The following is a 17194-nucleotide window of genomic DNA, read 5'->3' on the forward strand; positions in this document are numbered from 1 at the left end:
GCCACAAAGTGTGCTTGTTTGGAGAACAAGTCCATGACCACCCAAATGGCACTCTTGCCCTTGCTCTCCGGTATCTCCACTATGAAATCCATGGCGATCTCCTGGCATGGGCCATCGGGGTTTGCCACCGGCTGGAATAACCCCCTGGGCTTGCCCTTGCTCCCCTTCACCGTTGCGCACACCGGGCAACCTCCCAAGTATGCTTCCACGTCCTTGCGGAGCGTTGGCCACCAGAACTGCCACCGGATTAAATGGAGCGTTTTCACGAAGCCTTAGTGCCCTGCACTCTAGCTGTCGTGGGCTCTTTCCATCACCCTCTGTCGGCATTCCTCAGGAAAGTACACCTTCCCCTCATGCCACCACAAGTCCCCTTGGCTGGTTAGCGCGTCCCAGTTCTCCTTGAGCCAGGAGTCCCGCTCCGCCGCTTCCGCAAAACCCCGCTGTATCTCCGGCACCGCGTCCCTCACCTCTCTCTTGGTCTGGCTCCAGGTCTTGCCCTTGCTCTCCAGTAGCTCCGCTATGAAATCCATGGTGATCTGGCATGGGCCATCGGGGTTTGCCACCGGCTGGAATAACCCCCTGGGATTGCCCTTGCTCCCCTTCGCCGTTGCACACACCGGGCAACCTCCCAAGTATGCTTTGCAGCCAGCTTGCCGGCGGGGATGATGGAGTCCACAATGTCCTCTCGCAGGCTGGCGTGTTGGGGCATGCGAGACAACCCATCTGCCAGGAAATTCCTCTTCCCAGGGATGTGTTTTAGGGTGAAGTTGAACCTCCCAAAGTACTGAGACCAACGTGCCTGTTTAGGAGATAGCCTCCGCAGGGTTTTTGGGGCTTCGAGGTTCTTGTGGTCCGTCCACACCTCGAACGGCTTGGTTGCCCCCTCCAGCAAATGCCTCTATGTGGCTAGGACCCACTTGACCACATATGCCTCTTTCTTCCACACCATCCACCTTCTCTCCGGCTTGGTGAATTTGCGGGAGGCGTACGCGCACGGGTGGAGGGGACCCTCTGGACTGGGCTGTAGCAGAACCGCCCCCATTGCCACGTCTGATGCATCTACTTGGATGATGAATTGCCGGTCCGGGTCGGGGTGGCGCAGGATCGGCTCCGCCATGAACAGCCGCTTCAAGTCCCCAAATGCCTCCTGGCATTCCGTGGTCCATGCGAGCATCATGCTGGGCTTTGGGGGTTTCCCGCTGCCCTTGGTCTTCAGCAAGTCCGTTAGGGGGAGGGCGACTTGGGCGAAGTTCGGAATGAACTGTCTGTAGAAGTTCGCAAACCCCAAGAAGCTTTGGAGTTGCCTCCGGGTCCACAGCGCTTCCCAGCCCAGGACATCCCTCATTTTTGCCGGGTCCATTTTGACCCCTCGGCTAGATATACGGTAGCCGAGGTAGTCCAGCTGCTCCTGATGAAACTCAGATTTTGAGAGTTTTACGTACAGCTGGACCTTGAACAGTCTCTGAAGCACCGTGTGCACCAGTTTCACATGCTCCGCCATGGTTTCAGTGTAGATTAGGATGTCGTCCAGGTAGACCAGGATGCCCCGGTAGAGTAGGTCATGCAGCATCTCATTTATCAGCTGTATAAACACCCCCAGGGCCCCTTTTAATCCGAACGGCATAACGCAAAATTGGTAAACGCCAAGTGGGGTATTAAACAGTTTTCCATTCATCTCCTGCGTGGATCCTAACCCTGAAATATGCCTCGCGCAAGTCTAATTTTGTGAATACCCTCCCCTTAGATAGGTGTGATAGCAGGTGTCAGGATCTACGCAAACCAGATCCTTCGATTGTTTTAATATGCTTTAATTACTAATTATACTTTTGCTTTAATTGCTAAACATAGATCAATAGTGTAATGCTGGGAATGTTATTCTAACCGTTTGCTTGACCTGCCATAAGAGGGGGAAGGAGGAGGCCAGGTGCCGTTATCTCTATCTTGAGCCAGACATCCAAGGCCAGGACGTGTGAGAACTGGAGGAAGGCGCGAAGAGCTGCAAGTGGGAATAGAAACCTAGAAGGGGGGGAAGTTGGGCTTAAAAAGACAAGGCTTTGCTATATTCAGGCAGACTCAACAAACTATGATGCTGTGCGTTTCTCCTAAATAAAGAAATCTGTAATGGAACTCTTTGGACTCCAGAGGATTTACTGAACTTTGGGATTGAGTGTGCAGACTCTGACATTTTGTTGAGTCTCACCCCACTTTACAAGGGATTTACCGGGGAACCCACCACCGTGGAGAAATCCCTCGAAAAGCCGACCGTGGCTGCGGGAATGGAGGAGGAATGCCCCGAGGCCGGGGCTGTAGGTGGATCTATGGGGGAGGAATCCCTGACCGGCACCTACCCGTCTCTCCCGGCGCCACAGAAGCCCGACTGGCGTAAAACTAAGTTGTGGAGCATGGAAGAGGTGACGGGGGAAATGTCATTTCTAGACATGGATCCTAATAAGCGCTGGGCCCTGACGACAGGAAGAACTGAATCCACCCGGAGGGGGACCCTAGAAGATTGCGTGCAGATCCTGCAATCAGAAAACGCCATGATGAAGAGGGAGCTGATGAGGATGAGCGAGCTCGTCCGTCGTTCAGGTCTGTACCAAAGCCCGGGCGCAGAGGGGGTGCCGAAGAAGGAGGGCTAGAAGATTCGCTGATAGCCCCACCAACCACACCTGCCACCCCCCCAGCTCTGGCAACACCGGGTCCTCCGGCAGGCCCAGCCCCGCCACCTGCGCCCGCGCCGATGATACCTCGGAGGGTGGCCCCAATCGAAGCCCAGCAAGATGCCCTGTTAAAGCGCTGGGGGTTGACCGAAAAATTTAGCGGGGACCCGAAGGAAGTACCTAACTTCATGGCGCAGATCACCATATGCATGGAGCAGACGGGGCATCTTTTCGCCTCCGACCGGGAACGTGTACTCTACATATGCAGAGCGTTCACCGGCAAGGCGGGAGAGTGGCTGATCCAGCTCCGTGCGGCACAAGCGCCGGAACTAAACCACCTGGGGGGGGTTCCTAACCGCCCTTCGCAGGAGATTTGAGGACCCCGGGGTCGTCACCCGCGCCCGGGCGCAACTGAGCACGCTGCGTCAGGGAACCCGTAGCCTTGGCGAGTACGCCCTGGAGTTTCGCGGCGTTGCGGGGCTGCTACCTGATTGGCCGAAGCAGTTCAAAATTGACTGCTTCCAGCAAGGGATGCGTCACGATCTCTGGAAGTTGGCGTTTGCCCGGGGAGACCCAAATTCCCTAGACGGATGGATCCAGCACACGGGGAACGTCGAAGCCCAGTGGAAAAGAGTGGACCCGGATTTCGGCAGGAGACCCAGCGCCCCGGCGCCGACGTCCCGAAGACAACCATCGAGGGGAGGAGATGAGAGAATTCCTAGAGCGGCCGATCGCGTTTGCTTCCGCTGCGGCGAGCCGGGTCATCTGGCGCCTTCCTGTCCTAAACCGCCACCCGCACGGGGGGGGGAGGCGAGAAAGCCCGCTGAAGCAGCGAAAAAAGCCGGCGCGAAAGGGAAAAAAGGAACCGCGGCGGCAGGCACAGAATCGCCGTTCCCAGACCTCGTCATCTACAAAAATGGATCGCTTGGAAAAGAGCAAGAGGCAAGCGTTGAGACCGACAAGCCTGCTCACAAACCCAAGGCGGAGCCGGAGGAGGAGGAAGACGACTCCGATGACGATGAGTCGGTGAGTGTTACCACCCTTAAAGTAACTATTTCAGCGCTCAGAACAGAGTACAAAGCCACGCTAACCGCGCTAATGGATACCGGCTGCTCACGCTGTTTGATCAGTCCCATACTGGTTAACGCGTTGGAGCTAAGGGTGAAAAAAATAAAGACCCCGATAGCGTTCACCCAGCTGAATGGTTCCAAAGCAGGGGGAGGGGCGGTGCTGTATCGCACGGAGCCTTTTGAGCTGCAAGTGGGGACCCACAAAGAGACTCTTAAATGCTTAGTGGCTCCTTTAGGGAATTACGCCCTGATCCTCGGAGCGAACTGGGTGAAAAAGTGGGATCCTCGTGTTTTTTGGAAGACGGGGCAACTGCAATTTGCAGATGGAATTTATTTGGGACCTGAGCAGTCAGGAAGAACAGAAACTGCGGCAACAGCTAGCAGCATGAACAAATCACTAGATTTGGACCCAGAGTCCCTTAAAGACATTCCTGAACCCTACAGGGATTTACAGGCTGTGTTCAGCAAGAAAGAAGCAGATACACTGCCTCCCCACAGAGACACTGACTGTGCCATAGAGATTCAGCCAGGAGCTAAATTCCCAAAAAAGAAAACTTATTCAATGACCCAGAAAGAGCTTGCTGCTCTGAGGGAATTTATAGACACAAACCTGGCAAGGGGATTTATACAGCCAGCTAAATCACACATGGCAGCTCCCGTGTTATTTCGGGAAAAGAAAGATGGAAGCTTGAGGCTCTGCACGGATTACAGGGGCCTCAATGCAATCTGCAAAGAAAATAAATATCCCCTCCCGTTAATGAAGGATCTGCTTGCTCAACTTTCAAAAGGGAAAATATTTACTAAATTGGACTTAAGGGAGGCATATTTCAGAGTAAGAATTCGCAAAGGAGACGAGCATTTCACTGCTTTTTCAACTCCCTTTGGCTGCTATGAATACAAGGTCCTCCCGTTCAGGCTTTCGGGAGCGCCCGGGGTGTTTATGCAACTAATTAATGAAGTGCTACATGAGCATTTATATCAAGGAGTACTGGTTTACTTAGATGACATCTTGATCTACTCTGACAACCTAAAGGACCATGTAAAATTAGTAAGGACTGTTCTGAAAAAATTGTTGAAAGCTCAATTGTATGCCAAACTGTCAAAATGCGAGTTTCATAAAACACAAGTAGACTCCCTGGGGTATCGCATTTCTAAGGCAGGAATTGAAATGGACCCCACTAAAGTAAAAGATGTTTTGGGTTGGGAACCACCTAAAACTAGAAGGCAATTGCAAAGTTTCTTGGGCTTTGCCAATTTTTATCGCCAATTCATTCCAAACTTTGCACAAGTGGCTTTGCCATTAACAGATTTACTAAAAACAAAAGGCAAAGTGGTGGCTAAAGCTCAAAAACCCGGGGCCCCGATAACATGGACAGAAGAGTGCCAAAGAGCTTTTGAGGCTCTGAAAGCTTTATTTACAGCAGAGCCAATTTTGAAACACCCAGACCCTGACAAGCCTTTTGTAATACAGGCCGATGCCTCGGACGTAGCAATTGGGGCTGTGTTACTTCAAAAAGATGAAGAGGGTGCACTCAAACCCTGTGCTTATATTTCTCGCAAATTTACTGAGACAGAAAGAAGGTGGCTTGTTTGGGAAAAGGAGGCTTTTGCAGTACGCTGGGCCCTTATGACCTGGAGGCATCTCCTAGAGGGAGGAGCCCAGCCATTTGAAGTATGGACAGACCATAAGAATTTGGAGTCTCTTACAGCTCCAAGAAAGTTGTCTCCTAAGCAAGTACGCTGGGCCCAATTCTTCAGTCGCTTTAACTTCACTTTAAAATTCATACCAGGAGGAAAAAACTTTTTAGCTGATGCATTGTCAAGATTGCCTCAGCATAACAGCCAAAGAGAACAGGTGGTAGCCCCGGTAATCTTTAAAGCACCACCTCAACTAGAACCTGGCTCAGTAGCTCTAACCAGATCTCAAGCAAAACTCCAAAAACAAAAACCTACCAACGACCTACCCCAAAAGATAAATGCTGCTTTGGATTCTGATGAATGGTTCCAGAATAATAAAAATACTTTAACCCATGAAGACCAAGCTTGGTGGATGGGAGACAAGCTTTATGTTCCACTTTCATTTCGTAAACAAATTCTAGAAAGGGGACATGATGACAAGACTTCAGGCCATTTTGGATTTATAAAAACCTTACACCTTCTGCGCAGGCAATTTTGGTGGCCAACCATGAGAAAAGACATTTCTGACTATGTTTCTACATGCCCTGTGTGTGCAATGTCAAAGAAGAGAGGGGGGAAACCTCTCGGCCTTCTTCAATCTGTAGCATCTCCAAAAAAACCTTGGGAAGAAATTTCCATGGACTTTATTGTGGACCTACCTCTGAGTAATCACAACACAGTGATTTGGGTTGTGGTGGATCTATTTTCTAAACAAGCACATTTTATTCCATGTTCATCAATTCCGACTGCTAAAAAATTAGCTAAACTGTTCATTGCACACATTTACCGCCTCCATGGCGCCCCCAAGAGGGTGATTTCAGATCGCGGCCCACAGTTCACCTCCAAATTTTGGAGGGAATTTCTTACATTACTTGGATCTAATCAAGCTTTGAGTTCCAGTTTTCATCTGGAGACTGACGGATCTACCGAGAAAATTAACTCTTTATTGGAACAATATTTAAGATGTTTCACAAATCATCAGCAGGATGATTGGTCTGAGCTCCTTCCTTTTGCTGAAGTAGCTTATAACAACACAGTGCATCAAAGCACTGGATTTACACCATACAAAATAGGATCTGGCCAGGACTTTCCACCTTTCCCAGAATTGCCTCTTAAAAACCTGCCTGAACTCTCAGCAGACCAATGGATAAACAACATTATAACTTTATGGCCACTAATTGTAAAATCTCTAGAAAAAGCAAAAAGCCAGCATAAAAAATTCGCCGATAGAAAACGTACTGCAAACCCACCTTGGAAGGTAGGCGACCTAGTCTGGCTTTCTACAAAAAACTTAAAATCTTCCCAACCATCCAAAAAACTTGCTCCAAAATATGTGGGACCTTTCCCAATTGAAAAAGTTATAAACCCTGTGGCATTTAAGTTATCTTTGCCAAAACATTATAGACATATTCATCCTGTTTTCCATGCAAATTTGTTAAAAGCATTCAAACCCTCTGAAACATGGCATCCTGATCCTTCTCCACCAACACCTATCATGATTGAAGGACAAAGTCACTTTGAAGTAAAAGACGTTTTGGACTCTAGAAGACATAAAGGCAAATTCCAGTACCTGATTCAATGGAAACATTTTCCCAAAACCCATCACGAATGGGTGGACAGTATTAATGTTAAAGCACCTGAACTACTTCATCGTTTTCACTCAAAGTACCCTGACAAGCCTAAGTAAACATTTTGATGTTCATTGTTGTATTTCTATTCTCTTTTTCAGATTTTCTTCCGAATGTAGGCACATTCGTTCTGTTGGAGGGCGGCATGTCAGGATATACGCAAACCAGATCCTTCGATTGTTTTAATATGCTTTAATTACTAATTATACTTTTGCTTTAATTGCTAAACATAGATCAATAGTGTAATGCTGGGAATGTTATTCTAACCGTTTGCTTGACCTGCCATAAGGGGGGGAAGGAGGAGGCCAGGTGCCGTTATCTCTATCTTGAGCCAGACATCCAAGGCCAGGACGTGTGAGAACTGGAGGAAGGCGCGAAGAGCTGCAAGTGGGAATAGAAACCTAGAAGGGGGGGAAGTTGGGCTTAAAAAGACAAGGCTTTGCTATATTCAGGCAGACTCAACAAACTATGATGCTGTGCGTTTCTCCTAAATAAAGAAATCTGTAATGGAACTCTTTGGACTCCAGAGGATTTACTGAACTTTGGGATTGAGTGTGCAGACTCTGACAGCAGGTCCTTCATCAAGGGGAGGGGGTAGTTATACTCGGTGCTGATTGCATTCAGCCCCTGGTAGTCCACACACATCCGGAGTGAGCCATCCTTCTCCTGGAACAACACCGGGGCCGCCAGCGGTGACTTTGCGAGCTGGATAAAACTTCTCGCAAGGTTTTTGTCTATGAACTCCCAAAGGGCGCCCATCTCCTTCATTGATTAGGAGTACATTTTCGGCTTGGGCAATTTTGCCCCTGGCTCCAGTTCAATGGTGCAGTCACTGGGTCTGTGGGGCGGGAGCTGGTCGGATTCCTCTTCCCTGAATGCCACCGCTAGGCTGCGGTACTGATACGGGATGCCTCTGGCTGCCGTGGCTTCCTCTGGTCCCGGACTGCTCTCTGCCTTGGCCCCGCTTGCCGCCGTCGCCTGCACACGCCTTGGCATCACCGCCGCTTCTCGGGACTCCGGAACCGCCGCCGCCTCTGCCGCCACCTGAGTTCCCGCCTCGGTCTGCTCCTACTCCGCCTCCAGGCGCCTTGGACCCTCCGTCAGCCTGGCCACGGCCGCGCCCCCGATCATCACCACCTGCCGGTGCCTCCTGCTGTCATGCTTCCCTGGCTCTTCGTCCTCGAACCTCAATGCTTCTGACGCCCAGTCAACACGCGGGTTCCGCTGTCGCACCCACGCCAATCCGAGTACCACCGCGTAGTCGGCGATCGGGACCACCACGAACCTCAGCTCTTCCCGGTGATCCCCGATTGTCATTTGGACCGGCTCGGTGTAGTACAGAGCCGGCCCCCCTGCTAGTGAGCCATCTAGCTGGCTGAATGAGATGGGCTCTCTGAGGCGTCGCAGCTGCAGTTCAAGTCCTGAGACTATGGCTGGGTGCATCAGGCAGTGTGTGCAGCCCGAGTCCAGCAGCGCCTACAGCTGCACCTCCCCGGATCTCACCCCCCAGATGTGTACTCTCACCTAAAGGGGGTGCAGTCCTCATCGGCTTTTGGTCCGCGCGTCTCGGTTCCTCTGCTCGTACTGGGACGCCGTTCAGTGCAAGCGCACCTCGTTTCCCGCTGGCTCCGATTCCTCCCCGGAGGATGCCGTCTCGGGGGTCGACCATCCCATCAGGCCTCGTTCAGTCACCGCCACCACTGCACTCTTCCATGGCCGATCGCCCGTTTGCTTCCCGGCTGGACGCGGTGGCTTGACCTCTGCGTGGGGTGGGGCTCCTTCCCGCTCCGTCGGGCATCATGCCACCTGGTGGCCTTGTCCTCCGCACCTCAAACATAGGTTCAGGGCCTTGGCCGCCTCTCGCCCCCCCACGGGCTGTCGCTGGCTGCTCCGCCTCTCTTCTGCGGGTCTCTCCCTCAGCCTGTCTCTCACCTGGTCCCGTCTCCTCGCACTCTGCTGGATCTGCCACCACGCTGACTCTGCTGTCCCGGCCAGCCAGATCCAGTCCTTCATGGTGGTAGGGTCATCCCGGCCCAGCGCCCGTTCCAGGATCTCCGGGTTGAGACCCCTCTTGAAATACTTTACCCTGAGAGACTCTGGCCAGTCTATGAGTTTTTCCATCACCCTCCGGAACTCCAATGCATATTCGGCCACAGACTTATCCCTCTGCCTGAATTGCAGGATGTTGTCCTCGGCCCACTTGGTGCTCAAAGTGTCCTCAAATCTGCCTCAGAGCACCTGCATGAAGTCCGGGAAACTCTTTAGCTCAGCCGCGTTGGCGTCGTACAGCCCGATCACCCAGCTGGCCGCTTGGCCATCCAGCAGCTCAGCCACGTAGGAGACTCTGTCCTTGTCCCTAGCAAATAGGTGACCCCCCCTCTGCATGAAGCTGCGGACGTGTGTCAGGAAGTGGGGTAGCTGCTCGGGATCCCCCAAGAACTTTCCAGTCATGCCCCGGAGCTTCAAGGCTTCTGCTGCCCGTCGATCCACTGTCCAAGGGGCTGGCACCAGTGCTGGTTGGGCTCCCGGGCTGCCAGCCCCGTTGCTCGCGTCGGTGCTCACTGCTGAGGGACCCCCTCCCAGCAGCAAGGCTTGGAGCAATGCCTGCATGGAGTCCAGGCGCTGCTCAACCCTCGCGAATCTCTCCTCCCAGTAACGGGTCCATGACCCCGAGCCTCGGGTCGTCGTGACCCCTGATCTGTCGGGCCCCTGGTTCATGCCGATCGACCACCGCTCCGGTGGTGGGTCCCCGACCCCGGCCGCCATCCCGCCGCTCCAGGTTGGCTCCGCCATCGCCTCCCCGATCCCGAGCTCCTCCTGCTCTAACTGACCGACGTATTCCCCGTCGCTGGCCATTGCCTGTATTAGAAAGGAGATAAGCGCTCCTCGGTGGGTACCGGGTAGCGTTAGTGGTGAGTCCTGGCTTTATGTAAGGAATGCCCCGTTACTCAAGAGAAACTCCCGTTACACGTGTGGTTCACAAAAGAGGTTTACTCAAGCGAAACGCAACAGTTACAAATAAAGCTAGGACTGGCTTGGCACATTTACATTGGTCATTTTATACCTCTCCCCTTCCCGCGTTTTCACCCCGCGATCGCGTTACAGGCTGCGGATTATCAGCGCCCCAATAATCCCCCTTTATCGTCCAGATGGCAGGTTCAGCCCGAGTCCCATTGTTCCTTGATCGACTGCCTCTCCGGCGTGGGCTGGTTCCCTTGGGGTCCTTTCAGTTCGGTGCAAAACCGGGGTCTCTGGATTGCGCAGTGATCTTAGCTTCGTGGCTCGCAGCTCCATTCGTTGTTTACTCGCGCTGCTTATCAGTGTAAATTAAACACTTCCACTCTGCGGTTTCCCATTGACTAGGCGCAGGTGGCCGTTAATCAGCCGCGGCTTTCGTTCCTCTTTTCCCCAGCTTGCAAGCAGGCAGCGGAATTGGCTCAGCACGGCGAGCTGGCTTTCCTCGGAGCACCGTGCTGGCTGAACCTGACAGAGGTTCAGGACATTGAACCTGACTGAACCTGACAGACCTTCAGGACATTGTCCTAAAGGTACCAAAAAAAAATATCCAAAATTTAAGTAATTGTGTGCTCATGGCACACAAAGGTGGGGGGGATGCCTCAGGTTGACCCCGTTGGGCAAATGAGATCCAAAAGCACACATTCACAAGATTGTAAACTTCATCTGGAGAACTTTTTCTCAACATTCACGGAGAACTTCAGCATATGATCAAAGTGAATGGTAGAAACATGTTGAACAGTTCGTTTCTCATACAATTACTAAGTTCTCGGGTCGTTTATTTTTTCTAATGCTCCTTTCTCAGAGAGTTTTCTTCAGCCTGATGGTCCTCTCTTTCATGCTGGCTACATGTCAAGGAGCCTGCATGCTGGATCCCTTTAAAGTCGAGCTCAGAGATGGTAACCAAACTCCTTATTTATCTGAGCAAATAATCACTGTACTGCCTGCAAAGGGCTAGGAAAGGGGTTCCTGAGGCATAATGATAACAGAAAATATCCGTCTGTATTTCCTCATTATCCAATTAATTAATTGCTGGAACTACATTTTGGAATGTTTTCCTCACCTGAAAAAAACTGAATTATGGATTAGCATCAAGGATCATAATCTCTATCAACCTAAGAGTAACTCATTCAGGGACAGTAAAAGTGGGGTCCCACTACAATTTTTTCTGTGGTACCTAGAGTTCTTCAGGTTGTACAGGTCTAAACGTTTGGGCTGCTTTTACATATAGGATGATTGGAGGTTTATAGATCAAAAGGAATTCAGATAAAATCAATAAAAATAACTCAACAAGGAGTTCTTTCATATGCTTAACATGCCCCGTTCACCCCTCCAAACCTATGAAGACCCCCAGCCCTCAGAATGGTCCCTGGCCTTGCTGAGTTTTGGGCTTGGCTCTAGAGGCCTCATAAAGCCCAGGGCAACCTTCAAGCCAATCAAAAGGACTGAACACCCCGTACCCAAAATATTCCGTGCCTGGAATGGTTGCCTCCTGAGTCCCCTGCTGGTCCTGAGTCCCCTGGTTCCACAGGCCCCGGAGGACCCAGGGCTCCTGTTGACAAGGCCTTCCCCTTCAACTCTCTTCATGCCAGGAGAAACGTTGCTTGCTCAATTTCTGCAATTCAGTTTCCATCAAAAGCTCCCAGACTGGGCAGAAAACACTTTCTGTCTTAGTAGGGAAGTTGTCTGATGAACAGACGGCCTGACAAACCTAATAAATAAGTGAAATAAAACGGCATGTAGCAAGTGCGGATAATTTATATCCTCGTCAGGTTTGTCCAACAGTAGATTTCTCACAGCAGCCTCCAACTGTAGGAGCTGGTTTCTCAGTCTGGTTTGGTATTTGGGTGCAGCTGCAGGTTCAATTGGAGTCTTTTCTCTTAGGTAAAGCGTTGGGACCAAACACCTGTGTCGATCGATATGATGGGAAAAGCCATCTTGTTGGATCCACCTGGAATGCAACTCATTGTCTGAGATGTGGGTGCCACGGAGATGGGATGCAGTGCTGGCACAGGTAGGAAAAGGTTCCAGGCAGGCACTCGATCCATTAATTTGCACGTGCTTTCTCTTCAGTTAAGCCAGAAGCATTTATTGAGTTTCTGTATATGTATATGAAACCTTCTACATAAGTATTTCAGTGAATGATCACTGTATGTCATGTTAATCATCCATAGTTAATCTAGGTCAATATGTGATCTGTTCCTCTCTTGCTGAGGAACGCGTGAGAAGTTCAGCCACGTTTATCTTTCCAATGTTGAGGAAGAAGCATTCTGTGGAGAGCCAGGATTGTTGGGTGAAGTAGGGAATGGAGGAACTGGGGTTGGGAAGGAGCAGGATTTGTCCCCTGCTTCCCTTCCGTTCTCCTGCCTGCTCAGTCCTGGGGAACCCCCGCGCTGTTGCTTTGTCCATCCCGCTGGGCATATTTGCACGTCTGCAACAAGCTCATGATGCTTTTTGCGGCCAAACACAGGGGCATCCAAATCAGTTCTCTGGGTGTCTCAACCTTGAGATTTCTCCATGCAAAGGACTGGCCATAACCTTTTCTTCTTCCTTCTCTACATCCTCATTCATTGTCTGTTTGTTTGTTTTAAGATACGGTGGTATTGCAGTAAGAGTAGGATGCACAGCGGTGGTAAATCAAAAACATGTGAATATGAACTCTATCAACTTGATGATCCATCAAAGCACTGTCCCTAATGTATTGTCGAAGGCTTTCACGGCCGGCATACGATGGCTGGTGTGGGTCTTCCGGGCTGTGTGGCCGTGTTCTTGAAGTTTTGTTTCCTAACGTTTCGCCAGCACCTGTGACCGGCATCTTCAGAGTGCAGGAGCACAGACAGGAGCAGTTCTCTCTGTGCCCAGGGTGATGTGACCCTTCTGTGGGTATTTATAGAGATCTGAGGGGGGGGAGGGGGGGACAGAGAACTGCTCCTGTCTGTGCTCCTGCACTCTGAAGATGCCGGTCACAGGTGCTGGCGAAACGTTAGGAAACAAAACTTCAAGAACACGGCCACACAGCCCGGAAGACCCACACCAGCCACTGTCCCTAAGCTTGGACTCTCATCTCTTCACATAAAGGAACCTGAATAAATCTCTTACATGTGAAGGAACCTGAATAAATCTCTCACACAAGCATCTTATTCTTTTTCTGGTCTTTTCTTTTTATGTAATAACAATTTGATATTGGTTTTTAATGGCACCACCTTCAGAAACTCAAAAGAGATGCTCTGAACATGGTAATACTGGAACTGGAGATGACACAACAAAGTTCTTCAGTTCCTATGTATTCATATTTTTATCTAGAAGGAGGGTTGGTAGACAAGGATGATTGCATTTGCTAAAGAGACATCTCATGAAAAACAGCAGAGTGCAGTGGTTAAAATGTTGGGCTAAGACTAGAGAGACCCAGGTTCAGAGAGAGCCATCACTGGTTTGCTAGGTCCTTGATGTCTTTATAAGATGTTTAAATGGAATTTTGCCAGGGTTTGATCTCATGGATTCTTTTCTATGTCCAGGTGTTGGATGGAAGCAAAGGACTGAAAAGGGCCATGGAAGGGCCAAAAGAGAATCTGGTTGGATCAGATCAAAGTCTAGCTAGTCCAGCCTTTTGGGCTCATGATGGTTAACTAGATGATTCTGGGAAGGCAAACAGTGGACATGAATTGTCCTTTTCTCTGAACCCAGCCCTCTGTGGTTATTGTAGGTCACAAAAACCACAAAGTGTAGAAGAAGAAATGGGAGACTGTGTGTCTGTATGTGGGTATGAGAAGGAAGGAAGGAAGGAAGGAAGGAAGGAAGGAAGGAAGGAAGGAAGGAAGGAAGGAAGGAAGGAAGGAAGGAAGGGAGGGAGGGAGGGAGGGAGGGGTGAATATCAGATAGGTTCCCCAAGCAACTTGTTTGTGAATATACCATCCTTCTTTTCATGGTCCATGTCTCTCCTCAGGGTCTGCATTTCTCTGGTTACTCACCTGTCCACTGATTCCCAAGAATTATTTCCTCCTAGTGGCTTTTTCAGTAGAGGGGCTACTTCTGACATCATTTAGAGGATGTTATTTTCTGACAAACTGTTTCCAACTGTCTTCTTTTGCCAGAGAAAAGTAGGGAAATCATCCACCTAATTTCTCCAATGCATTATTTGTGAAATAAATTTAAAAATAGGTAGGGAAAATAAACAAAACTGACATTATTCTTCCTTAATCCTTTACCTGGTTGCATCATAACTCCCATCATCCCCAGCCACCACTGGGGAAAGAGGGGTGACATCCTGGATAGATTCAGAAACTTTACCCCAACAAAGCAGAACAAGAAAGAAAGAGGAGGAAAAAAATTAAGACAAGGCCTTTCAGGGCAAAGGACTTGTATAGCCAGACAGATGTGAGCATCAGTTTTTCTAGTTTTTAAACTGTAAGTAAGCCAGATGGGAATTGTGGCTTCCTCCAACCACACACTAATGCATGGAGAAAAAAGAAAATTGCAAAAGGTGGGGGAAAACTGAAAAAAAGAAAGGAAAACATACTATACATATATTTACAGAGATACGTGTATCAATAAATCGAAGCCATGATTCATTACAATCATCCATAGCTGATCTATATTAATAAATTCTGCAAATCACTGAACAGGTGGAGCCATATCTGTGTGTTTCTGATGCTGAACCAGAAGTGATTGTAACTCCATATTATTTGTCCATCAAACTCCATTTGCCGTGTGATAAAGAAAACCTCTGAAAATATTAAATGTCAAAGTTAATGCATGTCTTTGCTTTTTACAAAAATGGAACATGTTTAAATAAAGTGTTAATTTCACTGCATCTCCAACAACATAAATGCAATGTGGTCATTTCTAAAATATTATTTGTTGTTGAAAAGAATGTAATCTAAAAAACTATTGAAATTTTTGGTATCTTTAAATATCACTGCTTTTTTTATTAAGTAACACACACACATATATATGAAAACACACACATATATATGAAAAGATTTTTAAAAACCTTCCAACTTAAGCTACAGTAGTTAACCATACATCTCCCTTAAAATAGGAGGACTATACGACACACTCCTTAAGATGCTGATCTCTCCCTGTTAAACCCACTGAGAAAGCACGGTGATTGACTGTGGATATTTTGGGGCAATTGTACTGGAAATGTGGTGTGAACTAAAAGGACAGTTGCATTGGAACTTAGAATAGATAAATCTATGTAATTCTAGTTGAAATGCATTCGGATGCCTTCTATATTTAATGGGTCTAACGGGGACAGAAATTCTAAACTAACTTAAGGTTAGCCAATGCAACGAAGAGCAGAACTAAAACATGATTAGATCTAATTTAACAACAGTTTGTTAACTCAGCACGTGTTAAAATCGTTTTCTACTGCATTAAATCTGACCAAGTTATATTAAATAACATAAGCAATATATCTATCATCCATCTCTCTCTATAGATATAGATATAGATATAGATATAGATATAGATATAGATATAGATATAGATATAGATATAGATATAGATATAGATATAGATATAGATGGCTACTAACACTTCAGACATTCTTCACAGGAGGTGCTTTAGAACATGCCAGAGCGTGGCACCTGTTAAAGTAGATGCATCCTTTTTCATACCCAGCTAGGTAACATCTTCAGTGCTAGAATGGAATGGGTTTGCTCTCTCTTTATGTGCTGTGGCCTGCCTAGCCAGTGCTGGTGGGGGTGGGGGTGGGGTTGTTTTGTTCCTCTGGTAGTTCCTTATCAGGGTATTGTTCACTGCTTGAGTGCATGCCTGGTGGTAACCTTTGTTTATTTGGTTGATGATTGCTGGTGAGGCGATCTTCTGGTCTTTTGTTTCTTCTGAATAGTATGTAGATGCTGTTTATCTTTATGCGTCTGTTAATTGCTGCTTGTCTGAATACCAAGCTTCCAAGAATTCTCTTCCATTTTTGGATTTAGCTTGGTCTAAAATGCTGACAGTTTCCCAGTTAAAACTATGGTTAAGTCTGTAAGGTTTGCCCTGTTCGACAGAGAAACTCTCGTGACACGTGTGGTTCACAAAAGAGGTTTACTCAAGCGTAACATAGCAGTCACAAGCAAAGCCAGGACTGGCTTGGTACAATTGCATCACTCGTTATATTCCCCCCTTCCCGCGCTTTTTTTCCGCCCCGCGATAGCGTTACCGCTGCGGATTATCGGCCCCCCAATAATCACTCTTGATTGTCCATGATGGCAGGTTCGGTCAGGGTCCATTGTCCTTGATTGGCAGTCCCCTCCAGCTTGGGTTGGTCCCTCCCCGTTCCGTGCAAGCCCGAGGATTCTGTGCTGCGCGGCGATCTTGTTTCGCTGCCTGCGGCCCCATTCATTGTTGGCTCGCGCCGTTATCAGTGTATAGTTAAAAGCTTCCGCTGCGGTTTTCCTGTTTGGCTGGGCGCAGGAGGCCCGTTAATTAGCGGCGCTTTCAGTTCCTCTTTTCCTCGCTAGCTACTGCCGGTGGAGTTCGCGTGGTCTGGCTGCGAGCTTCCCGAAGCCCCGTGCTGACCGAACCTGACAAAGTCTGTCCACGTGTTGTGAGATTAAGGAGTTTTCATCATGTCTTCTGACTGCTAGTTGGTGCTCGTGGATGCGCTCTGCCAGTCTTCTGCCTGTCTGTCCTACATCGTGTTTGTTACAGTCCTTACACTGTATGTTGTAGATGACTCCTGTTTTTCTTCTTGTGCGACTGGGTCTTTTGGTTTACTTAAGATATTTTGGAGTGATTTTGTTGGTTTGTGTGCTACAGAGATGCCATGTGGTTGTCATAGTCTGTTGGTGGTTTCTGAGACATTTCTGATGTATGGCAGTGTGATCCTTTTCATAGCTTGTGTTGGTTGTGTTGTAGTAGGTTGAGTGGTCAGGCACTTTTTGATAAATTGTCCAGGTAGTCCCCAGGAGTTTGTAAGGAATGCCCCGTTCGTCAAGAGAAACTCCCATGACACGTGTGGTTCACAAAAGAGGTTTACTCAAGCGTTACAAACAAAGCCAGGACTGGCTTGGCACATTTACATCGGTCATTTTATACCTCTCCCCTTCCCGCGTTTTCACCCCGCGATCGCGTTACAGGCTGCGGATTATCAGCGCCCCAATAATCCCCCTTTATCATCCAGATGGCAGGTTCAGCC

The 17194-nt window shown here is 48.9% G+C and overlaps 1 protein-coding gene and 1 pseudogene across 1 annotated transcript; both read left to right on the plus strand.

Moving 5' to 3' along the window:
• Positions 1-3008: 3008 nt before the first annotated feature.
• On the plus strand, positions 3009-8951 carry LOC148214406 (uncharacterized). The gene is made up of 2 exons (XM_088152029.1): positions 3009-3686; positions 7137-8951. Exons 1-2 carry the CDS (start codon positions 3192-3194, stop codon positions 7152-7154), a joined length of 513 nt encoding a protein of 170 aa, XP_088008155.1. The 5' UTR covers positions 3009-3191; the 3' UTR covers positions 7155-8951.
• A 742-nt stretch (positions 8952-9693) lies between these two features.
• Positions 9694-12747, plus strand: LOC148214407 (small serum protein 2 pseudogene; annotated as a pseudogene).
• The last annotated feature ends 4447 nt before the right edge of the window (positions 12748-17194 follow it).

The sequence above is a fragment of the Python bivittatus genome, unplaced genomic scaffold (genome assembly GCF_059951505.1).
Source record: "Python bivittatus isolate LINGU-HERP-01145 unplaced genomic scaffold, Pbiv_v1 ctg000680_np1212, whole genome shotgun sequence".
In the NCBI taxonomy this organism is placed as follows: Eukaryota; Metazoa; Chordata; class Lepidosauria; order Squamata; family Pythonidae; genus Python; species Python bivittatus.